General features: G+C 37.4%; 1 protein-coding gene across 1 annotated transcript in view; it reads right to left on the bottom strand.

Annotated features, from left to right (window-relative positions):
• The window catches only part of Khc-73 (Kinesin heavy chain 73), a 959680-nt gene that overhangs the window by 680985 nt on the left and 251637 nt on the right, over positions 1 to 27058 (bottom strand). Inside the window, exons 5-7 of the mRNA XM_090386270.1 lie at positions 22161 to 22311; positions 17137 to 17317; positions 1065 to 1152 (exon numbers count right to left, since the gene is read on the bottom strand). Coding sequence (XP_090242396.1) covers positions 1065 to 1152; positions 17137 to 17317; positions 22161 to 22311 — 420 coding nt within the window. The remainder of the gene's footprint in view (positions 1 to 1064; positions 1153 to 17136; positions 17318 to 22160; positions 22312 to 27058) is intronic.

The following is a 27058-nucleotide window of genomic DNA, read 5'->3' as shown; positions in this document are numbered from 1 at the left end:
GAAACACCTCATATAAATATTTATGAACCCTCAAGTAAGAGTGGGGAGGTGCTCCACCCTGTTGAAACCATTTAATTTCTCAAGATTCTGTAGTTGTGCAGTGAATCTCAATTTCTTGGGATCCACTGCACCATCAAAAAAATAAGCTCCAATAATATGCTTGCTACTAATGATAGTCCATAACATAATGTGTAGCAGACTTGTTCCATCTCTTCCATTATCCTTTGACCAGAAAATGATGCATGAACAAGAGGAGCTCCTGTAAATTGCACATTCATCGCTAAAGATTATTTTATGCCATTTTGGGATGGCATCAAATACTCTTAACATTTCCGCACATGCAGTTCTGTATCAGACAACTCTTGGATGCTAGGTCAACACGAATATATCTTCAAGTAGGTCTTCAAAAGGATGGGCAATGTTGTTGTTGCCATAGTATACCAAATTCAACAGAACATTTGCAGATGGATTTATTGGAAAAGATCTTAAAACAAACTCCTCAATATCACTGCACATCTCTCCTCTTGTTGAAGGTCTGCCAGTTCTGGGTTTGCCTTTAACTGGTCCCACAGCAAAGAGCTTCTTTTCCCATCTGCCATTCTGGGAGGAAGTTCATGATCAAATCTTCCTTGAAATGTTCACATACTGCTTATTGCTTCTATAGGCAAGCTTAGTTTCTGTCTCTCTCATGACGCCAAGTACAAAATTTACTGTTCGAGCGAATAGTTGCTTGTATCACACACACATCTTGACTTTCTGAAATACATAAAAACAATATTTAAATTAGTAAGTGATGTTAAATAAGACATAATTAAAACGTTGTAGTGGTATTTTCATAGATGTAACAAGGCATAACACCCTATATTTTTGCCATAAACAGACTGACAAAATGTATTACAAACAATAATTTATAAGCCAGCTTTTGTTTTAATATTGCTCCTTGCAATTTATTACAATAAAACAGTAGGCTTAGGAAAATTAAATTTGAATTTAATATTTTATCATGTACCAGTGTATCTTTTTTAAAGTGTAATAACATGAAATATGCATTCTAAGAGCACTACCTCAAATGATGACACAGCAAGGGTAGACAATCCATCTACATAAGGTCCTAGGATATTGTGTTCACGAACCCTTAAGTTCTGTTTGTTTCTGAAAGCAGAGAAAAAGAATTTAAAAACACAGTTACATTTAAATTATGACATTAAAGGAGCAACTAAAACATCCATTATACAACTTTGTATAATATAATATCTAATATTATATTTTAACACATATAAAGGTAAATTGTTCCAGAGAAGAGAAATAGAAGGAATAAATGGGGGAAATTTAGTTCTGTGAGTTTGAATTTGGGCAGTGAATACACGTTGACTATAATATCTATATATATTATATTAATATCATTTAATCTAATATCATAACTCATTAGATTTGCCACAGCAACAAACAAATGGATATCAAATGTAAGTTGCTTTGCCATCTCAGCAAAACCATAATATCCATAAATGGCTATTCTAAGAAGGATAAGTCAATTGGGATTGGTACTAAACTCATTAAGGGAAATCTTTTTTAGATTATTAAAAAATGTTTAATGGGGGGGATACATCAAGTGGGAAACAATAAATTCCTTTCTTGTAAGAAAGTTTTGAAATGATACAAGAGAGCACAAAATAAAATAATAAAAACTAACATGAAAAGAGAGAGAAACAGTATATAATAAACTCATGATGCAACACAAGTAAAAAAGGTTTGCAATCAAAAATACAAAATGACTTCCATATATCAGAGGAAAAAAGAAAATTATAAATTTTCCTCTGGCAATTGACTGGCAAGGCCTATGTGCATACAGCCATGTTATGAAAAAATGCATCACCTTAGTTTTGAAGGAAATTTTACATTTCAGTGGCTATTATAATCTTCCTTTTGAAATTAAGATACAGTTTTGGAATATGCATTGTATGCAGATTTAGATTATATGATTAATATAATAATTAACTACATTTGCCATCTTTAAAATTCATTTAGAATAAAAAAATGAAAAAGGATAGACTCATTACCTGGAAATAAATTTTATTAGAACCTTAAAATAAAAAAGGTGTACAAGCTGAACTATGGGGATATTCCAAAATTAGCCTATTCTGCAAACTTTATGATCATTATGTATGCTTTCCAACTTTTAGGAAACAGAATCTAGAAAGTCTTTAACAGACATTCTATTAAAATCATTCTAGATCTAACATAATTTTAGATTAGCTAGACAGCATACCAAATCATTTTCCCCCTCTGCATAATGTGCCTTATATGATGCAATCAGATTATCATGCATATCATTAATGGATATCACATGATGCAACAAACCACATTTTAAATTTATTTTCAGTATGTGAAAGGGACTATCTCATTAGTATTATCTTGAAATTCATGAGTATTATTTTGAGATCTGTAAAGAAGCAACCACTTTATGAAACAAATACATGTATATATAAAAGGTGAATATATGCAGGAATTACAACTTTTATTATTTTAAACTACACTACACCACATCAAAACCAGATGAAATATTTTAGAATGCACTTATGAAAGTATACAATTCTTACTGAGACTGTCTCCTCTGTATCTAGCACTTTCAAATTTTCTGAAATAAGATAGAACAGAAATTATGTAAAGAAGGGAATTTGTCTGGCAGGGTCACATCCCATCAGCATTCTACAAGGCCACATTGAATGAAAAAAAATCTGAGCGGTTGGTTGGTTGGAAGAACTAAAGGCTCAAGAGAACTAAACGAAGGAGACTAAGAGCCAAACCATTTAATAATTCCAAAACTACACCATGAAATTTAGAACAAAAATTATTTACCACACATAATTGTGGGAAATAAAGAAGAAATAAATAGCCTGTATTAAGGGCGTGTGGAATCTGGAATTCCTTGTAACCACCTAGATGATTTATTTAGAACTGGAAAAAAAAAAAAAAAAAAAAGAAATAATAATAATAAAATAAAATAAACTTCAGATTGCAGAGAGAGGGACTCTCACATAAATTTTCTGTATAGAAACCTGTTCCCCTCAAATAAAATTATTTAATGTTTCTTTATGAGTACAGAGCATGATGCTTTTAAACTAAATTGAAGATGGGAAAACAAATTTTCTCTGCAAGGAAAAAAGCAGCTAATTAGGTAACATGTAAATTTAGGGTGAATCAGAAGTTCCTGAACTAGCAACTAAGTATGCAAATGGTGTATATTACAGCTTTGCACCACTAAGCACCATTTTTTTTTTTTTTTTTTGTTTGTTTCATTTTGAGTTAGTCTGCTGAGTTTCAACACTACAGCATGTTGCACTGTTGTGTAACCAATGTTTAATGAATGTGTTCAGTGCTTTCTGTAATTATAAAAACAGTTACTACAAAGGGGCAAAGATTTTGCATCAAGTTTCACTGTAATCTCAGCAAAGCAGCTTCAAGCGGATTCAGGTGGGTTCCTAAGATTCAAAAGTAGGTAAATGTCAGTTTAAGATTAAAAAAATTTAAAAAGTGAAACAAGTTATTCACAAAGGCCAACAATATACCATAAATGACATGGTTCAAAAGTTAGAGATATCATATAGATCAAACCTTCAATTAAAAGGCAGGCACACTTTAATGGAAGACATAAACATGCAAAGACCTCTGTGATGGCTGTTGTTGTTATTTGGTTTTTAGGAGCATTAGCAACTAAGGCCATATTGCTCCGGTGCGGTGGTCATTCCCTGACCTTTCCGCATCCTCCGTATTTGGTGGTGACGGGCTCGAACCCCGGTCTAATCAAGAAGCGTGTGCTACGCACTGCTGCTCCTTCCCACCTGGCTACGGAGGCGCCTTCCCTCTGTGATGGAGGTTGTGCCTCACTTTCTCAGCCACAAGCACAAACTAAAGAAACTTCCAGTAAACAGAAAACAAGAAACTCTTTGTATGTGTGCAGGAACTTGCTAGATCCCATTAAAAAGACAAAAGTTTCCTTTCCAAGATCACAAACGGTCATAACCACAGTGAGATAAAACATTAAGGGCATGTTGGTTCCTACCAACATGCCCTTCATGTTTGATGAACATTTCACAATGAGGGAAATATTCATCAATAATCCATTCCTACAAACTGTCAATTAACAGTGCTATTGGGTTTCTTTTGGGCATTTGTGGAATATGTTAAGAGAAAACATGAGGAAAAGTGGCACGATCAAAACAACTGGTTCCCACTGTTCACCAAGACCTACCTGCCTGAAAGTTAAGAGCTTGTTCCAATCCAGGCTGGATTATGGGAGACGTGCCTTAGAGGATACAACACTACAGAGGTAAAATTTTTGCAGATCAATGCACAGAAGGCCAGGGCGGTAGCGGATCAGATCCATATCAAGGTTGAAGAGGAGAATGTAGACGTTATGATAATTCAAGAGCCATACTCACACATGAAGATAGTCAGGGGATACCCCGTGACCTATAAGACAGTACAATTCGAGGATGAAACTCCATGGACTGCAGTTCATGGTCAGAAATCTGGATATTACTGTGATCAAAATCACACAGCTTTGCACAGCCTGGGCTGCATGCGCCCACTTCACCACAGCTCTGGGGGCATTTTATGTTATTGCTCTCTACCGTTGCCCAGGCAAAGACATCACCGTTGCCAAAAGATACCTCCAACTGGCTGCTGACACCCTTCCCAAAGCTAAAATTATAGTCGGTGCAGACGTGAACTGCCGGTCACCAATGTGGCATAGTCACATGCCAGACAGACATGGCACCAGAAACGGAACTAGATTAGAAGAGTTCCTTGCAAATTCAACGTTGACAGTGTTAAACCAACCAAACAATTTGCCCACATTCAGTAATACACTGTGGGAGGCCACCATAGATGGCTCCTTGGCTTAGAGGAATATTGCTAATAATACTACCGACTGGTCCGTCCAAGAGGCCTGGACAACATCCAATAATTGAGCCATTACATTCCAACTCAACAGATCACCAACTAGGGTACCTGCAGCTAGACAAACCACTCACAGATATGCCATTTCCAAAACAAATTGGAAACTCTTACAAACTACTTTAAAACCAGCATACAACAGAGACAGAGGGAGCTTGAACGCCTCGAAGATCCAGATCACCTCCAAAGCAAGATAACAGAGATCATAATGCACATAAGCGACATCGCTATTAAAAAGAAAAATCCAACCCCTGGGGCTGTGCCCTGGTGGAACCTAGAACTGCAGTGACTCCGGAAAGAAGCACAAACCAGAAGAAAGGTCTTTCGGCAGGCCAGACGTTCCTGGCCGACAGCGGAGGTCGAAGTACTCCGACAATGCTACAAAGAAGCAAGGAACACTTACACCCCAAATCAGAAGCTGTAAACAGCAATCTTGGGAGCACCTGGTCTCCACTAGAGAAAACAAGAACCCCTGGGGAATTGTCTACAAATTGACCACGAATAAATTCCCCCAAGGGGAAGTTATTGCCGCCACCATATTGCCCCAAGGAGGTATGTCCACAACCTGGGAGCAGACCCAACTCTGCTTAGAAAATGAAAGCTATCAAACAGCAACGACAGAACCTCAAACAGCAATGACAAAATGACTTCACCATGGAGGAGCTCATCAGTGCTGCCACCCTCATCAGGGGAAATAAATGCCCTGGACCAGACCATTTGTAGCCCGAAATCATCAAAAAGACAGTAGAGTGTGCCCCGAACCTGTTGCTCAACCTCTTCAATCTCTGTCTTCACTCTGGCACCTTCCAGACCTCATGGAAGAAAGCAAACGTCACACTAATTCTGAAAAATCTGACCAAACCACCACACCTCCCAAACTCGTACAGACCGATCGCACTTCTCACAGTTGCAAGTAAACTACTCAAGTGCCTCCTCTATGGACGAATACAGAAATATTATGACAGGGCTGGCCTAGCCTCACCCAACCAATTTGGCTTCATGTGGGGTCGCTCAGCTGTGAACGCTAACACACCTACAAAAACAAGAGGGAGATGCACCAAGAAGTATTTCCTCATGATTGCCGTGGACTTTGATGGGGCATTCGACTCACTTTGGTGGCCGAGTGTCTTAGCAAGGTTTCGGGTTACTGGGATCCCAGGCAGCCTCTACAGCGTCATCAAGAGCTACCTCACAAACAGATCCATCAGGATTGTTGCTCCCTATGGGACCCTTTCCAAGAATACACTTCGCGGCTGTCCACAGGGTTCAGTCCTTGGACCATTACTGTGGAATGTAGAAATGGACTCCTTCCTAGCCACAGACCTGGACAAGGTAAAATCACAGGCCGTTGCTGATGACCTCATACTAACAGTGTCAGCGGACTCAAGGGCACAACTGGAGACATTGGCAAACCAGGCTCTGGCCACCCTTCAGGAATGGGCAAAGCAAAATCAACTTAGAACTGACCAGAAAACAATTAAATTGTCAAAGCAGCTAAAGTACCTAGGCGTGATCCTAGATCCGAACCTATCATTTCAGGACCACCTGAAATACTTGTGCAGAAAAGTCAGATGGTACACTGCATTGTTACGGTTCGTTGATGGAGGTCTGGGCAACCAGCCTGTGGATCCTTGCCTTGGAGTGCTTGAGTGCCAGCGATTAGGTTTTTCCAGAAGAGGGGACAGTCTGCTTTTGCCAGAGAGTATCTTTGCATTTGTTGTCTAGGAATGATTGTGCAGTCTAGGGATCTTAGTATTTAGAATGTGATTGCACGGTGGTCTGATGTTGACCAGTTGTCTTGTACAGTCCAATTGGAGATATGTCTTGCTAGTGATCTGGTTGCAAAGGTAACATCGATGGTCGACTCCCAAAGGGTGCTGGAGAAGGTGGGCAGGTTATTTTCTTGGTTTAGAATTTAGTATGGACTGTTTGCAAAGTATTCCTCCAGGTATTGCCCGTTCATTGAGCAGCGACATCCTTCAGTTTCACTGAACCACCTGGGTGAACGGCAGTTCACGTCAGCACTGATGAGTATTCTAGCTTGTTGTTATTTGGTTTTTAGGAGCATTGACAACTAAGGCCATATTGCTCCGGGGATATGCAGTGGTCATTCCCTGACCTTTCCGCATCCTCCGTATTTAGTGGGCACGGGCTCAAACCCCAGTCTAATCAAGAAGCGTGTGCTATGCACTGCTGATCCTGCCCACCTGGCTACAGAGGCGCCTTGAGTATTCTAGTGTTGGGGAGCTCGGTGGATAGGGTTTGTAGGCAGACTATGGCCGGATCAGCAGTGCGTATAAAATATGGAGTATAAGAAACAGTGAATTCGCCGACAGGGCTGATGATATGGCACAGGCCGACCAGGGGAGGCAAAGATGGGAGATTCTGGTAACTGTGAAACCAGGATTGCAGCCTTGGGGAGTGTCATCCTGGCAATGCACAATATTATAGGTGTTTGGGTATCCTCTCACTTCCATGGCACGAGTGTAGGGTTCTTGTAGCAGAAGGATATCTATATTTTCTTCGTCTGCTTTGAGGCATAGTTGGCTTGCAACTGCAATTGCCCTTTGTGCATTGTTTTGTAGGAAGTCAACTCTGTTGTTATTATATTGTTTATGGTAGGTACCCATAATTGATTCTGGACGGGTGGAAGCTCTTTGTTTTTAAGTAGACTGGGCATTTATTATCTCTGGTAGAGTGTTGCATGTTATGCTCTTTGCAGTTTACGCAGATTGCCTCTTCTGATTTGTTTGGGCATGTATTAAATTCACGGCCTTTTGTGTGCAGTGGCCACAAGTTGGTATTTTTTGTGCACAGGTGTGCGTGGTGTGGCCGAAGCGGCAACACCAGAAACATTTGGGCATAGCCACGTATTCCTTGAAGCGGTAGCTGCCCCAGTTTATAAAGACTCTGTTCTGTCATTGTATGGCCTACCAGGCTTTTGGGGCCAGTTCTACAACCCAGTTGGTTGCGGTACCTGTTCGGGATTCAGTCAGGTGTTTTGGTTTTATGAGAGTGGGTCATCATTCGGGAATGACATCTGAAGGTTTCTTTGGTAAAGTTCGTCTCTAATTGTGGAATTATCCAGAGCTTTGCCAACATCAAATATTACAATTGATGGGCCTTTTTCCTTTGGGGTCTCCGCAACTAGCCCCAGGTTTGGAATTTTGGCATTTTTTAGGATTTGAGTGGCATCATCCTCTGTTTCTGTCTTGATGATGAGTCCTGTGTTTCTTGTTTTTCTTATTAACTTTATTTTTGTGGTTCACTTGTTTGTGTGGCCTCTGTGGATGGTGGCTTTAGCTTGCTCAGTAAACAGACGGTAGGTGTTATCGGTCTGGAGCAAAGTCGAGAACGATATATTGATTGACAGGTAGGCGTGGCAAACGATGTGATGATTGGTGCACGAACACAACACATGATAACATCGGTTTAGTATCACTTTAGTAGCACTAATGGTAACTTGTCCTAATCAACGTTTTCCATAATGGTTAAAAAAGGTCAGGGGTTTTGGGAGGAGAGTCCTCTTTTTCGTCATTGTTGTGGTTTGAGGTGGTGTCGGATTTTGTTTGTTTGGATTCAGGATTTCAGCGTATGTAGGGGAACGCTGTGGCATTTCTTTGCCCCTCCAAACTAGAGGCATACATTCCATGTATGCCTCTAGTTTTGCTTTGTTTCTTTCCAATTTGGAGTGAACGGAAAACAGTATGGTTTCCAGCTTGGTCCATAAGCCAACAAGGTTCCCACGGAGGGCTGCTGTGATCCTATTGGAGGTTTCCTTGAGTTTTCTCTCAAGTTGGAGACGAAGCTTCATAACTTGTTCTTGAACTGTTCCTTCAGGGAGAGTTGGGTCATTAGCCAGTGCCACTGTTTGTTTGTTGTCTTTTGTAAGATACGCAGCCATTTTCTGGCTGAGTATCTTGGTTGTCTTCAGGCTCCTTAGTCACTTTGCGATCTAGTTTCCCTTTCGAATTTGGGGACTATGTTTTTTTGTTCCTTTTTCTTTGAGGCCGGTGCCGGTCTAGTGTCTTCAGTTTCATCCAATATCTCTAGTATCAGCTGGCAGTCAGAAATTGTGCCAGTGTGCTGGGCACATAGTTGTTCTTGTGTTTCCACATTGGATTTTGTGGAATTCCCTTTAGAATTTTCCATGTCTGGTTAGTTATCCAATTTTCGGATAAATGGAATGGTTCCGGATTATCGGGAGGTGGAGTACACCGTTTGAAAACTATGCCAATTTGAAGACAAATTTTGGTAACCACAAGTTCGTGGGTGGATTTAGTGCAGAATAGTCCTGCAAAGTTTTGGTCTAACCCCCTCAGAAACATGGGGGGGACACCCAGATGCTAAAGGCCCCCTAGAGCAGCGGGGAAACTTTCATTTGGGCATTTTCGGGGTCTGTTTTTAACAGTGGTGATATTATTTTGGTGGTCAGATGCACAAGAGCACAGTTGGTTCTTCTCCATAGAAAGTCTATGGCAGGGGGGGGATCTCAAACTACATATTTCTTGAGCAAATTCGGCAGTTAATGGCACAATTTGATGGAGCACTCTTTCAGTTGAATTTTCACTAGTTGGGGGCACCTCCCCAGTCAAGGTGTCAGGTGGAAACGTGGCCACCATGTTATATTGGCAGCCTCTCTATAGCCCCGTTGTCAGCCACATGGTGTCTATGCTGTCTGGCAACAAAGGATACAGATAATAATGCTTCAACCCAACGGAATTCCCAAGAAAAGGCAAAAGTTTCTCACCAGCAAAATCCTCAGTTCTTTATCTTCTTGGGTGAACACTTTTCGTGGGTTAAATAGCACTTAAAATACATATTTACGTCCAGAAATCACAGAGTTGAAAAATGCGTGACCCGACAATAATGTAGCCATATTGGATCTCTTTAGTTGGAAAAATGATGCAAGGAAGCAAACTTATACAATATCAGCCAAAAAAAAATAATAAATAAATAAAATACAATCCATTTCCTTTAGCTATCCCTCTTAATTTATCTAATCCTTCTTCAAATTTATTCACACTAACCAAATTTATCCAAATATTAAATTTAAATAAAATTTATTCAAACTACCCACTTCCACAACACCAGACAGAAGTATGTTCCAACAATAAATTATTCTCTGGCTTATCTGATGGATAAATACAAATTCTTGAGTTTTAAAAAGTGACATCAATATAACAATGGCAGATCAATAAGTAACACACTATAAGCTATAATCTCTTTATTATCTGAGATATTTAACCATATTTCATATACATAAAGTACAATCTTTCAACCTTTAAAAAAAAAAAAAATGATAGGAAGGTGCTCCACACCAGCTGGGCGATCTTTGACAGAGTCATCTATGCTGTGTACAGCCTTGCGTTACCCTGATGAGACTTTATGTCCTGCCAATTCATTTCAGGTTTTTTGGTTTTCAGAGCTCAATTAAACTTTTCCAGGGCCAAGCAGTATCTTTCTTTGTTGTTGGTTGTTCCACTTTCTAAGAAACGGATAAAAATTATGCATTTTGATTCCAGAAGAAGGTGGCCACAAGTTTTGTCAATGATTTGGAAAGTTTTGGCTTTTTGTTTACAGGTGCCCATTTCATGAACTGTTGTTTGGTTTGCGGATCATAATGGAAGAGCCATGTTTCATCACATGTGATGACCCCTTTCAAGCATTCAGACCCACCAACACCAAACTCATTGAACAGCTTGTTCATTTCGAATAATCTAGTCAATGAGTTCTTTGTTTTCACTGTTTGCGACAGGCATTGGTCTTCTTGGTATGTCTTGATGTCAAAATTGCCCTCTTGAAAGCATTGGAGCCAACTCTGGACATCGTTTCAATCAACTGTCAGGTCCCCATAGACTGCAAGGAGTTTTTGATGGATAGATGTAGCCATCTGATCACCCAATTTTAACAGAAACTCCAACATACACTGTTGTTGGAAATGACTGTCACTTTGTCCATCTACATCTTCAGATCAAAAACACCAGAAAAATGATATTAGGTGTGTTAATAGGTAATTGGTAGTACAACAAGTACATACATAAATTCCTCCCTCTTCCTTATGCACACGAGCGTATAAGTAACTGTGCATTACTTATTGACCCATCCCTTGTATATCTGTGTAAAAATATATATGTAATAAATATATTGATATTAATTCATATCTTTCTAAACCCAAGCACATGCTTTTAATAAAGTTTAGGATTTTATGCTTAGTGTACAAGTCAGCCTTAAACTTTAAAATGATTTTTTGTGCATCAACAATCGACTTATACACTGGAATAACATACTCTTTTTCCCTCTTTTAATTTAAAGGTTTCTTTTATTATCCTCAGAATTTTACTTTTAATTCCTAAATAGTGTTGAGTCACCACACAGATGGCTTCCTTCCAAAGAATTGGTCTCTCTCACCAAGAATAACATTCCTTGTACCCATAAATACGATGCTTCCCTATATCCTTTGCAACAGGTCAAAAACCTCTTTAAATGTTGTATCCAAAGATGCAATACTCAATCAATGCCATTTCACCATTTCTTCATGAAATGGAATTATTATTCTCTTGGTTTTTACTGAAAAGGTTTCTGTACATCATTGATAAATCCCTATAAGTTGTCCCAGCAGTATATCTGCACTGCTCAGTAAAACTGTTAATAACTTCATATTAAATTGCATAATTATTCCCAAGTTTTTCCAATCTCAACTACCTTGAATGTTGAAGAATGAGATATCTATCTTGCAGAATGGTCTTGTTAACTTTGAAATACTGCTACACAAGTGCAAAACCTTGCACTTAGCAATATAATACCTAACTCATTTTTCAAACAATTTATTTAGGATGTTGAAACAGCCTAATTAGTTTGTATAGCTTTATATCATAAAAAATCACAAGTACTACACTTGAAATACCTTTATCACTGTCATTAATAGATTTCAAAAAAAATTAAGAAAAACACACTGAATCGTATGCCACCTCACTAGTCACATTGGTCTACAAAGAACAGTAACCAATTATAATTGTTCTCTGCCTTCTACCTTTAAACACTCTTTTAGCATTAGTATTAGCATTAGTAGAGGCATTTGATGCAAGAAAGCAAGCTTATGCAGCATCAGCCAAAAAAAAAAACAATAAATAAAAAAAATAAATAAATAAAAAAATAATCATTTCCACTTCACCACTCTGTTCGTTCGAAATACCTGTCCAGCTGAGCCTTAAACTTATTTAGGCTATCAACTTCCACGACAAGGGATGGAAGTCTATTCCAGCAACCAACCACCCGCTGGCTAACGGCAAATTTCCTCACGTCTATCCTACATCTGTCTTTCCTCAATTTGAATTTATGCCCTCTGAGGTGATTATTCTGAGCAAGAGGAAGAATCCCATCAGCATTGAGCATGCTCAAACCATTCAAGGCTTTATACACCTCTATCAGATCACCTCGCCGGTGCCTAGTCTCCAGACACTGTAATTTGCAAAATGTAAGCCTTTCTTCGTAAGAGCACCCCTTTGTTCCATTCACTAATCTTATTGCCCTTCTCTGTACTCGTTCCAGCAGCTCTACATCCTTCTTGAAATGAGGCCTCCAGACCTGTATACAGTACTCTAGGTGCGGTCTGACCATTGCCTTATACAAGGGAATAATCACCTCCTTATCCCTGCTAGAAATATTCCTATATATCATCGACAATACACCATGAGTACTCTTGCAGCCCATCTGCACTGCTCAGAAAACTTCATATCTGCCTGCACAACCACCCCCAGGTCCCTTTCATTCTCTACCACTGTCAGTGTAGTACCACAGAGTTGATACGTTGCTCTGGGGTTGCTGTTTCCCATATGTAGTACTTTACATTTGTCAATGTTAAACTTCATTTGCCACCTCTCAGCCCATCTGCTCAACCTTTTCAGATCCTGTTGCACTAGCATAGTGTCAGTAGTATCCTTGACAACCCTGCCAACCTTCGTATCGTCCGCAAACTTGGACATTAAGCTCGATATACCATCATCAATATCATTTATAAATACAGAAAACAATAATGGAACCAATACTGAACCCTGAGGGACTCCACTAATAACATTAGTCCACGATGAGCAGTGTCCATTGATTACCACTCTCTGTCTTCTCCCCCTCAATCACCCCTTTATCCATAGCAGCAATTTGCCTCCAATGCCACACTGCTCCAATTTGTGCAGCAGTCTTCCATGTGCAACAGTATCAAAAGCCTTTCTAAGATCCAAGTATATAATATCAAAGTTATTCCCTGCATCCAGTTCTTTTGTGACTGCATCATAGTATCCAATCAAATTGGTCAGGCAAGACTTCCCCTTAACAAAACCATGCTGCGTCTGAGCTATAACTGAAGTCTTGTCTAGATGATCCTGCAGTGCTTCTTTAACCAGTGCCTCCATTAATTTTCCAGGAACAGAAGTTAAACTAACAGGTCTATAATTACTTGTGTCGCCCTTTGATCCTCCTTTGTGAATTGGGGTCACATTTGCACATCTCCAGTCCATGGATACTTCCGCTGAGTCCAAGGAAGCTCTCATAATTATGGCTAAGGGTTTGCTTACTTCCTTTGCTGCTTCTTTTAATATAACTGGATAGATCCCATCAACCCCAGATGCCTTTCTTGTATTTATCTTCAAATTTCTTCTCCACTTTATTCTCAGTTATTACAAGATTCTCTAGCTTACTGCCAGAGCTGAATACACTTCTGGCATTCCCCTCGCTGAATAACTCCTCATCTGTGAATGTCGATACAAAATATTCATTCAGTTTGTTAGCTACCTGAGCAGGATCATCAACAGTTGACCCATCGATATCAAGTGGACCAATCTGATTCATCCCCTTCCTTCTAGAGTTTACATAAGTAAAGAACTCTTTGCTGTTTTTCTTTGCATCCCTTACTACAGATTTCTCGTAATCTGCCTTCGCCTGCCTAACCTCCTTTGTAACTTGGTTACAGATCAACTTGTATCTATCATAGGCTTCTGTGTCACGTGCTAATTTGTATGTATCCCATGCATTTTTCTTCTCTGCCATATGTCTCATTAGTTCATCTGACATCCACTTAGGCCTAAACCTTGAACAATATTTCTTAGTTGGTATGTAAGAAATATTCAAAGAACTTATCCAAGATAAGTTCTTTGAATGCTTCCCATTTTGAATTTGCTGTTGGTAACATCATCAGTTGGTCCCACTGTATAGAATTTAAATACTGTCTCAGTCCATCGTAGTCGTCTTTACGAAAGCAATAACCCTTCCCTTTACCCCTAATGGTAGTTACCTCTTTGAGTAAATCCCACTTCAGCATACTGTGATCACTGCCACCTAGTGGTTCATTTACCTGCAGATTCTTAATGCATGAAGAATCACTACTGATAATCAAATCAAGAGTATTACTCCCTCTAGTTGCCTCCTGAACATGCTGATGTTGAAAACAATCATCCAATAAATCCACAAAAGCCTTGCTAGGGTGTGAGTGACCAGCCCCCAAATTCCAGTCAATATCTGGGAAATTAAAATCCCCCATTATAAGACTCTGATTTACTGGCCCACTCTATTTCCCCATACAGTTTCTTATTATACTCATCAGAGTCATTAGGCCTATAGCACACTCCTACTCTCAATTTTGATCTCCCAATGCTTATGTCACACCAAACTGACTCGACACTGCACTGTCCAGCAATGTCAACTGGCTTCACTTCCTTGGATTTTATGTATTTCTTAACTAATAGCATAACCCCTCCTCCCTTCCTATCCTGTCTATCCTTCCTGTAGACATTGTACTCCCCAAATTCCAGTTCTGCATTCCTTATATCTGTGTGACACCACGTCTCTGAAATCCCCACAATATCTGCCTTTGATGTTTTGAGCAATACCTCAAATTCATCAAATTTATTTACTAAACTCCTAGCATTGGTGTACATGCAAGTATACATGCACCTGTTCTTTTTCTTAGCTACCCTAACACAACCTATGTGTTTATTTGTACCCCAATGATTCCCAGCAGTCTCTGAAATATCCTGCATCTTATTTTCCAGGCTGCGGCTCATTCCAATAGAAGCAGTGCAAGAATCACTTTCACCTCTGCCAGTGGCTACTGTTAATCTATTAGTCCTTGTATCCCCCCAATCTAGCAGTTTTCCAACCCACCTAACACTGCCTCGATAGCATCAGCAAACATTCTTGCACCCATTCTATTTAAGTGTATCCCATCCCTGTAGAAGCAGTCGCTCCTGTTAACAAGTACAGACCAGGCTGAAAAAAATTCTACCCCTTGAGCCTTGCACAATCCTTCCAGGGCCGAATTGATTGACAGGGCTCTCATCATATACTCCCTCCTATTGTGTCTGGGCAGAATTGCAGACACTTTCAAATTCAACCCTAATTGATGGCTTTTTTTCAACAGTGACCTGTATTTGTTAAGTAATTCCGCCGGTCTCCTACTCTTAATATCATTAGTGCCAACGTGTACAACTATATCACCTTTTGTGCCCTTAAAAGATGATATCCGCTCTAAAACGTCATCAACCTTTGCCCCTGGCAGATATACCCTGGTCCTGTTCCACCTATCCTTTTTACAAAGCATGTTTCCCGTTTCCCTGACAATAGAGTCACCAACAACTACTAGTTTCTTTGGGACCAGCGCATTCTGCCTTGGGGGCTGCCGCTGTGTTGCGCGATGATCAAGTGCAAGCTCTGGCATTGGTGTGGGCAGCTGAGAGCTTGATGGGCCCTCACTTTTAATCCTTCGAGGGCATCCACCCTGTCCTTCAAGCTCTCATATAGGCCCATAACAATGCTGAGTTGTCGCCTGATTTCCTTACACTCCTTGCATCGCGCACACACAAAGACATCCCCCATGGCAGTATCATGTCCCGTACCTGACTGCTCCACAAACATCAAGCAAGTAGTGCATTTTAATAGGCTGTGGTTCAGAGGGCAACTACCTCCCCCCTCAGTTCTCCCCTGAGCCACAGCACTCCCATTAGCTTGAGCCTTTTGCTTTGCTGCTCTGGTCAGAGTCATGATTTCGATTTAATTTCAATAAAATTTCAATTTCAGTACAAAATTAAAACCCTAAACTTATATCTCAACACAGTTATAATGATATATTTATGTTTCAGTATCAAGTGTTATCTACGAAATCCCTTTATATAACTTCCGTATCAAGTTAAGTATTAATTATTTATTTTTTACTAATTATTTATGTTATGTAACCCAAGTCGTTATATGTATAGTTAAAAGTACAATTTAATTCACAATGAAGTTCAACAAGTTTAATTATCTGATTAATTGACAATATTATGTACTATACTATACTATATTAAGCTTATGCTATCTATCTCGAGATATCTTGTATCGCGTTGCCAGCAGCAATTACGAACGGTAAACACGTGGATTTGATACCCTTTCCGATACTAAGTAATACCTACAAAATCTCTATCTAAGTTACTTTAATCTAAGTATCGTAAATAAGAATATAAAACTACTCTAGAAAATAAGTTAATATGCCAATTTAAGCTAATAAAACAGAAAATAAATCAGAAAAAACTTCTCTGTTCCAGGAGTGGCAAAAATGTACATCTGCACAGAATACTCTCGTTCTTGTTCTTTACTGACATAGTAACTTATCTCTAATAATATATTCTGCTAATTTATATAAAAGTTATTCACTCAGAAGCATATCAAAAGTCTTACACTAAATAAACAATAAAATTATGATCTGCATCAATTCTTTTGCAACCACAGCTCAGTGTTTTATCACACTGGTTAGACATGATCTCCCCTTAAAATTATGCTGTGAATCCCTTATAATTCTATTGCTAGCCAGATTACCTGCATTATACCTTGACTGTGAACTGTGGAATTATCCCTGGAACAGAAACCCTCATTATTAAACTTAAAGGTCTTTTGTTGCTTCCTTTAACTGGATAGATTCCATCCTTCTGATTCCTCGTTTACTTTTAATCAAGTAATTTCTCTTGAATTTCCTTTTTAGTATATAGAAGACACAACGTACTCTCAAGTTTGTATTTATGTAAAACACAATTTAAAAAACAATATTTTCTGTGTGCAGATCACATTACTACAATAAACAACTATACTATAATATGAAAAATTATATGCTAAATAGTATAAAAATTTCTGAGATGATTTTATATCCTAAAAACTCACCCTTTAGGATCTAAAAGATCATGGACTTTTTCATTGTAAATTTCCATATACGAGACCTCTACCTTGTAACTACTGTCTAAATCACTATTTGAAGCAATTCGCTCAAACAGGTCATCACACATACGAGGGATTAACCCTTTATTATCTTCTGATCCCATCATTGTGAAAGACTTGCCAGAACCTATAAGCAAACAATTCATTAAATGATTATTCAAGACAAAAGGAAAACCTTTTATTTTTAAACCAAATAAAATTTTATTAAAGTTGCATTTTAAATTGTAGAGCTCATCTGAAATCCAAACTTGGGATAAAATTTGAAATGTTTTCCTTTGTAAAAATCTATAAAACTGAGTAAAAATTTTTGAAGTATTCAAACTAGATCTTAATTTTTGAATAATGCTAAACCCACTCGAATAAAGCCACATCATGTAACAAAAACTATAAGTTCCTTCCCATTTCATAACTAAAATCAATACAAAATATAAAATTCTAGGTGGCAAATAACACTCATTCCACTGGTGCAATATCACCACTTTGCTTATTGGAGGCTTGAAGTGGCAGAACCCATGTTTGTCTTTCAGAGCAAAGCTCCAGCAACCCCCCCCCCCCCCCCCCGCACCGCATCTGTTCCAGAATGCTGTATAATTGATATTTATCTTTTGAGATTATGATGGAAATTATGGCAAGATCCAATTTGACTTACACGTTGAGGGTACAGCTCTAAAAACAGTGTTCACAGGCTGGTCACTAGATAGTCCACTGGACCAAACCTAGTGATAATTCTCAAGGAGGCATCCACATCGGCTAGTGTATAATCTCACTCTCACTCTCTCTACTCTTCTGGATACTGACGGGAGAGAGTCCAAGTAGTGTGCATGTGGGGAGCATTACTAAAGCCACGTTATGTCAAGGAGCACAAGTAGCATCTTTTGCTGCAAAGGTGATACTTGTGCATATGTCTGCTCTAATATTTCCCATTAAAGGCTTAGTAACTTAGACCTACTCTTAACCTACTCTTTTTGACCTTCTGCGGCTTTTTGTCAAATTCACCTGTTCCCTCTATCGATCTCCCAACTTCAGTAGTCACTTGAAACTCTTTGACTTCCTTTCTTTGAAATTTGACATTCACCAGTCTAACTTTATTAACAGTGAGGTAATTTTCCTTGCCAATTTTAATGTTTATAACTATAGCAATTACTAATGACCATGCACAGATACTCATTTACCTACCAGAATATCAAACGATCCTAACCACAAAGCCAATGTTCTTGATCTTTTTCTCAAGAACCAGCCTCTGTTCCAAATAGAGGGTCAAGGTGAATGGTCCTCTAGGCACCTCAGATCACAACTTGGTGTTTTTAATTCCACTGGCATTTTTCTTTCTTCTTGGAAATCTGCTCATATCCAGCCAGTTTCTAATAAGGGTGAAAAATCCCTCCCAAACAATTACCAATCCACTGCACTTATCTCTATCCTTCCTAAAATAATGGAGAAATCCATTAACCTGTGACTACTAAACTATCTTGAAACCTTTCATCTGATCAATGATTGCTATACAGATTCTGTGATGTTGATCCACTGGCAATATACTGACTTATGTTGCCCATTCATGGACAAATTCAATGGAAAAGTTTGGTGCAACTCAAACAGTTACTCTTGACATTTAAAAGGCTTTTGATCATGTTTGGCATAAAGGTCTTCTAAACAAGTTTCCATCTTATGGATTCCTGATTGTTTTTTGTAATTGGGTATCCAGTTTTCTCTCTAGAGAGAAAACTGGATACCCAATAGTAGAGAGCCATCTACCAACATCAGGTGATGGCAGAATGCTCTGTCTTCTAACTTCTCCGTTAACCGATGATGGTGTTCGCGAAGGTTCAGTTCTTTGTCCCACTCTTTTCCTCTTAGGTAATGGCCGCCTTCATTGACTGAAATCCTATGCAACGTTTTGCTTATGATAGCACATCGCATTCCACCTTCTAGTTTAAAAATCTTTTCCCTACACAAACTGCTTCAACTTGTCAAATATCCACTACTAATTCCTTAAATTCTGATTTACATGTAATTCTCAAATGGGAAAAAGATAACTTAGTTAATTTCAATACTTATAAAACTCAGTCCTGTCATATCTCACTCAGTCTGCAAAAATTATTCTTCTGCTCCTATGATTATCTTTGATTATATTCTGATTTCTAGATAAGATCACCCACCTCTATTACTCTGACCTGATCTTTCTTGGCATAAGCACATCATAAATATTTGCTTCCACTGCATCTAAAAGACTGGTTTTTCTCTTTTCTTCTAAACAGCTACTCACTCTGTACAAATCTCATATCCACCCTGCCATAGAATATTGTTCTCATATCTGAGCCAGTGTGCACATAACCTCTCTCAGGCTTCTATACTTCATTTAAAAGAGGGCAGTTCGATTAATTAATGACATCAATTACTATCCACCTCGTGGACACTCCCTTATTGCTGCTGCATTCTTTTTCTATAGATACTTCCATGGACACTGTTCATCTGAATTGGTTTATATGATTCCCCCCCAACTCCAATTCTCTTCCATACCAGTCCAAACATATGCAGCAACCAGTCAATATTCATTTGTTGTCCAACTTGAAACCCACAGAACAAACGATTCTTCTTCTTCTTCCTCAATTATCTCTTTAACTTCCATTTTTGGAACAACTTCCCTTCACATTTTTTCCTGAAAATTAAAATCTACAGATATTCAAGTCTAATGTCAACAAGTATCTTCTTTTATCTTTTCAAACTTCAACCCACACATGGCACTAAGTACTATAGGTTCTAATACCTTTCATGCTTGGGGTTTTCATTAAAAAAATACTTAAATAAAAACTTATAAAATCTGCAAACTAAAAGAGAAAAAAATAAATAAAATCTCTGAACTTTTAAAAGAAAAAAATTCATTTTCTTGGCAGTAAATGAGCTTGCATTACTCTGTATATTTTTTTTTTTTTTTATATATATATATATATATATAGTTGTAATCAAACAAGTCACATCACTGTCTAGTATAGTGGTAAATAGAAAAATACTGAGAACTGGTCATATTCCAATTTTACTTAAGTTTAATTCAAGCCTGATGACGGCGCTTTAAGAAAAATGTTAATTTTTCTTAAAAATGTTAATTAAAAATGGAAAAAGAAGAAATATCTTAAAATTATGCACACTAGATATATTTCAAAGCATTCGTCTTCTTCATTTGTTCACAGATTTCAAATTTGTTCTGGTCCTTTTTTCCATCATCAAACCAAAAATTGTTATTTTCACATCATCGAATTACAATTAAAATATTAAAGGATGTACTATAAAATTTAAAAATATAACCTTTTAATGCATTTCACTATGGTTTATTTTGTTCATTTATGAAGAGAATTATCATTTCCCAGTTTTCCTTTCAGTTAATTGATCAATCAAAAATATAATATCAAAATTTCACTGAATACAACTGACATATTTGTCAGTCTTTAATTCTCCATCATGCATTCATAATTTGCTGCTTTATTAATTAAGGCTGAACTGATTTGAATTTTTTTCCCCCAAAAAATAATATTCCTTAAGACATTATGAACAAGCAAGTCAACTTAAATACCAGAATATATGATGTGCATTTCTGAAAATTATTTCTATTTGATTCCTAAGATAATCAAGTACTTATTAAAAATATTATACTTCATGTGATGTATTAAGGTGAAGTGGACCACAGAGTTAAAACGTAACTGTGCCAGAGCTTGCTGCACATACCATATAATGGGTATGTGCCTCAATAACATTTTTTGAGGGGGTCCTCTCTTTCAGTTGGCCTAAAATAGCATAGCTACAGTTCCAACCATAAAGGATTTAAAAAACTCCTCCAGGTGTCAATGGGAATATAACTCAGTTTCTCCAAACGAGTGTTAGATGGAAATGTATAACATAGACTAAAGCTTCCATGGAGAACCACCACACTTCGAAAAATAGTTGACTCAAGAACTAAATTTGATGTACCACAGAAGCTGCTTGAATAAAAGTTGAATTTGAGTATAACTTGAACCCTTGGAGAGTAAGAAAATGTTTCCTATGTATAAGTTGATATTAAAAATTATGTTTTTAGAGCATAGACAACACTGCCCAATTTTGTATATTTTGGCACAGCAAAATGGGTAGAGTGCACAAAACTCTTTGATCCAAAACTTTTTTTTGATTATATCAAATGTTTAAGCAACTTTTGAAGATGACAGCCAACTGTGGCCTTTCAAGATAAACCAGTTTCAATTTAAAGCCAGCTTCATATTAAACTTGTTTTCTGTTAATTTCAGTCATACTTTCAACTTTTATGAAAGAATTTTAAAAAACTGATTTTAAGTGATTACCAATACTCTCAATTGTACTTCCGACTAAAGCAAATGCACTTTAATATAAATTTCCAACTAATGCACAACAATAAATGTAGGTGCTATAAAAGTTGAGAAATGCAAAATTGTCACCTGGATTTGCTCTACAAAACTCTGCAATAATAATTATTAGCAGCTAGATTTCTGGATATGCAATCATTTATCCATCACACATGCTCTAGAAAGAGCTGAGAACAAGATGGATTTTTCTTGGAAATATTAAAAAGTTATTTTAAGTTATGAAAATAAAATTTTCTCCGTATGTAGCCTGGCATGACCTGTACATAAACCGACTCCTTACTTTTTGATTTTGAAAACATCCAATATTTCTCAACTTATACTCAAGCATCTACAGTATTCACCAATTTTCATAAAAATTGCTAGAAAATGGGTAGTCAGGTAGCAAGCTATCAGATTTGCATATTCAATGAAAATCCCACTTGTGAACGATCTGACATTTTTAATGTATAAAATTTTTAATGTTAAAACCAATCTTTCAAATATTTTCATTCTTTCATTATTAGTGAAAGAAAAAAGAATTAATAATGCATCATGATGAAATGAGAGGGAAAATAAAAAAGAGGTGTAGAAACCAAGAGAAAAAAAAATTATAAAATTTCTTACCAGTTTGGCCATAAGCAAAAATACAAGCATTATAACCTTGGAAAGCATTATCCAAAATGTCAGCTCCAAGGCTTTGGTAAACAACCTGTTGGCTAGCATAATGGGAATGGCTCTCATCATATGACCAGAAACATCCATCAAAGGCAAAACTCTATATTAAAAAAAAAACAAAAAACATATTATATATTTTTAATTTACTACTGATGCCTGTGGATGGCAAAAACAAACTGATAGTATCAGAGATGCTTGTTTAGAAAACATTCACAAAAATAAATTACAGTCAGTTCTACTATAACGCAGAACTTGTGTTCCTAAAAATCTCCACGTTATGGTATTTCACACATTAAAAGCAACAGGGCTTATGGGAAAAATAAGGATGGGGGCAGAGTACTCAAAAAAAAAAAAAAAAAAAAATGTTCAGTCTGGTAAGTAAAACACAAAAAAAAAAAGATAGAAACCCAATAAAATTGCTAACACAGGTTTAAACATCTTAAATTCCTAATAAATAAAACAGTAAATATAGCACTTTACATTGACAAGATATGAAGTTTGCTTGTTTGAAGTGGGTGTGGTGAAGGGCTGTAGCTGGTGAGTTATAGTGAAGAGGTAGAAGGAGAGTTATCATTCTTAGGATGAAATGTTGTTATACCCGATGTGGAAGGGTGGGATTCACTGTCCTGATTTTCTTTCTTTCTTCTGCACTGTTTTGAAATATCTATCTAGCTTTCGTTGCTTTTCCTGCCTCCTCCTTTCATACAAGAGCTGCCTGTATGGGTCCAAATGCCACCATGCACTATCCTACTACGTTCAGCATTACAATCATTAACTTCAATCCACTGCAGGTTCTTGTCGATTCCACTTAAAGCAGCTGATAACTCTGCTGTTTTAAGTTCTCGTGGGGCAGACTGCTGGACTTCGTGGACCTCATCTTCATCTTGACTTTCCACTTGACTGGCTGCAACAAGTTGTTGCAAGTATTCAGTAGATATATCCTCATTGCGCGACTTTATAAGCTCTTCTATATATTCATTCTTTATAAGCTCTTCTATATATTCATTCTTTATAAGCTCTTCTATATATTCATTCTTTATAAGCTCTTCTATATATTCATTCTTTATAAGCTCTTCTATATATTCATTCTTTATAAGCTCTTCTATATCTTCCTCGAAACCAACTTCTTTTGCAAGAGCAACACAATCTGCTTTGATTTGTTTTAGTTGCCCTGAAGGTTCAAAGCCTTCAAAATCACGAATTAAATGAAGGATAAGTTTCTGCTATACACAATTTAAGCAGCCTTCTGTAACATCATTCCAGGCTTCTACAATCATATCAATGGCAACTTTGATGATAAATCTCTTCAAAATTCTATAGCAGTTTGTGCCTTGTCACTTTCAGTAGTAGCAATTAACATCTTGAATGTTTGCCTTAAATAGTAAGCCTTAAATGCTGCTATCACACTCTGGTCAAGGGGCTGTAGTAGAGAGGTTGTGTTCAGAGGTAAAAAGATGATTTTGATATTCGGAGAGAGTTCAGCAACCATCCGAGGATGGCTTGGTGTGATATCAAGAATTATTTTAAAATCTTAAGTTCTTGCAATAATTCTTGAAAGCATCGTGGTAAGCTTCAACTAAAATATCAGTGAATATTTGCCCAGTCATCCAACCTTTCTTGATAGACCTATATTGAACACCAAGGCTGGATTTCACAATTCCTTTTAAAGATTGCAGATTGGCAGAGTGATAAACCACTACTGGTTTTAACTTCAAGTCCCCACTGGCATTGGCGGCAAACATCACAGTTAAGGGATATTTTGCAGCCTAAAATCCTGAGGCATGTGCATCTGCCTTAGAGATGTAGGTCCTTGAAGGCATATGTTTCCAATAGAGGCCTGTTTCATCCAGGTTGAAAATCTGATACAATGTGTAGCCGCCTTCTTCAATTATTTTCTGTACCACAGGTGGAAATGCTTTTGTGACTTCCTCATCAGCACTCGCAGCTTCGCCAAACAGCTTAACACTGTGAAAAGAGTAGTGGTGTTTGAAGCCACTAAACTAGCCACTTCTGCATGATTTGGTGATTTCTTTTTTAGGTCTTCATATACACTTAATGCTTTCTCTTTCACTGTGAGAAAGCTTGCTCCTGATTTTTATTTTTTTTTGGTTTGGTCTTCAATCCCTATGCTTAACAGCCTTTCCATTTCTTTAGGTCTTGTTCTAATTGACTTTGCGGCACTTGAAGTTGTTCCAACTATACACGTAGCTTTTATTTTCATGGCATTGTCTCTGATGGTGCGCAATGTGGATTCACTTAAGCCTGTTGCTCTAGAGATATCACATGTTCTCCAATTTCTTTCAAAACGTTTTATTATTTCAAGTTTCTCTTCTATATTTAATGCTTTCCTTTTGCACTCACTGCTTGGCTTCTTGGAACCAGGATGCTTATCCATGTCTGGGAAGCTGTATGAATATACTTTTTATAAAGAAAAGTAACAAATGCAGGAGAACAGTCCAAGACACACACCTGTAGGATAACACACGCGAATGAACTTAAAGGCAGAATGTTTCTGCCTTTAAGGCAGAAACACATATTATAACTTCATACATTGAGCTCACATGTAAACATGTTAAACTTCAAATGAGTGAGAGCTATATTTCCCATTTAGTTGCATTGGTTGGAGACTATGTACACTTACGTACATAGCTTAATTATTACTGTAATATATTCATACTAATTGATATTTCTGTTAACACTTTTTTTTTTTTTTTGGATTGTAAAATTTAAAACAGTAAAAAAGATAAGCAATCAATAACGACGAACATGGCATGCACAAAAGAGAAGCTTATGAAAATTTATTTATGTTTTTCATATGACTGAAGAAGAAAGGGAAACACCATAGCGTGAAAACCCACAGAATTCCAGCTATTGCTATTATTGCAAATGCAGTAAGGTCGAGTTTACCACCCATTTATAATTAGACTGCACTAACAGAAAAGTCCAATAAACTGGAAACTGCAAACTGTTTTTATTGTTTTATGATAGTGAACTCCAGAAATGTGCACATCCCATCTCACGAAATTTCTGTTTGAACAAAAAATCTTATGAATACAGAGAATGACAACAGTGTCTCCGACCAACACAATTACAATAAATGGGAAATATAGCTCTCACACATTTGACTTTTGACATTTTTTAAGCTTTGTAAACTTGTATGTATTGCTGTGCAGGTCGCTACGTTCAGCTTGGTGCCGTGTTTTACGTTCACCTGGTGTTACTCGCAGAAGAAATTGTGCATGAGAAAACACAAAAATCAAATTATAGTCGCATTGTTCCCTAATATATCAATCGCAATTGAGCAAATTCGCGTTGTCAAAATTTGCGTTATAGCAGAACTAACTGTACTAACATAAATTTCCTTTACCCCTTAAATAAATAATTCTACTCTAATTAAAACTATATGCAATATTGAAAAGTTCATAAACGGCTCTTCACATAGCTGATTTTGGAATGAAACAATCTGTTTGGTAACTTTCAACCAACTGTCTGTACATTTAGCATGAATGGCACATTACAGTCACCTAAGACGGTAATGTGCCACTCATGCTAAATGGAAAGGCCGCTTCTAAGCTGCTTTTCCATTAACATCCAAATAAATCAAACTAAATCATACCTTTAGAATGATACTTCTTTACAGAGAAGTATTGTACATTATAATGCAATAGTAGGGCATCTTGCGATAATAATAAAACCCCAACATGGGAGAAATCAAATTTAATATAAGAAAACCACTCTCCTTATTTGTGGTTAATGGAGGGGCACCACATAAAAACTTCATTTACATTTCCATTATATAAAATTCTGCCAATAAGCTTTATTTAGCACTGTTATACACAGTGTGGCAATTGGAAAATGAGACTGCTGCTAGAAAAAAAATAACAATCCCGTGTATGAGTAAACTAACATAAGTTTATTCAAAGTAAATGCCACCCGCATCCACTCACTGCATGCAACAATCACAAAGCAATTGGAATGATGGGTAGAAAGCCATGACTGGTATACTGTTCAATGTTCTAATCAGAGCTCTTTGAATGGAGTCAATGTCATGAAAATAATTACACTTTAATTTCATATTTACTTCTAATAGATAGTAGCACCAGCACTCGTCTCATAATGTCAGTCTTGTTTTCCAATTGCTGCACTGTGTATTTGTCTAAACAAAAAGGGGAGAAGCAGTCTTTCAATATACATTAGATTTACTGTACCTCTAACAACAGATGACCATTATAAAAAAAATAAACAAGGTTATAGAAGAAAAAAATGCAAAATGGTTTCCACAACCAAAACCAGCATAAGACAGTCTTAGTAGCGGTAAACAATGCAAGAAAGCAAGCTTACACAGTATCGGCAAAAAAAGAGAAAGAAAAAAAAATCCATAACTGTCAATCCTCTCTAATAGTTTGTCTAGTTCTCCCTCGAATTTATTAAAACTACCCACTTCCACAGCAACAGATGGAAGTTTGTTCCAACAATCAACTACCTGCTGGCTGAAAGCAAGCTTCCATGTCTATCCTGCAACCTTCCTTTCTCAATTTGAATTTATGTCCTCTCCTGTGCAGTCACAGCAAGGAGAATTCCATGAACAATGAACTTACTCAATCCATTCAAAGCCTTAAACAACGCAATCAGATCTCTTCACAGATGACTAGTTCCAAGACACTGCAATTTGCATAATTGTAGCCTTTTCTGGAATGAACATCCTTTAGGTTCTTTCACTAATCTCGTTTCTCCTCTCTGCACTCATTCCAACAGCCACATTCTTCCTAAAATGATGCTTCCGGACCTGTATGCAGTACTAAAGATGTGGCCTAACCATTGCCTTATAAAACAGGACAATCACCTCT

Source organism: Mastigoproctus giganteus, chromosome 12 (assembly GCF_048544385.1).
Source record: "Mastigoproctus giganteus isolate SK-2022 chromosome 12, ASM4854438v1, whole genome shotgun sequence".
NCBI lineage: Eukaryota > Metazoa > Arthropoda > Arachnida > Uropygi > Thelyphonidae > Mastigoproctus > Mastigoproctus giganteus.
This window is presented reverse-complemented; position numbering and strand designations above follow the sequence as displayed.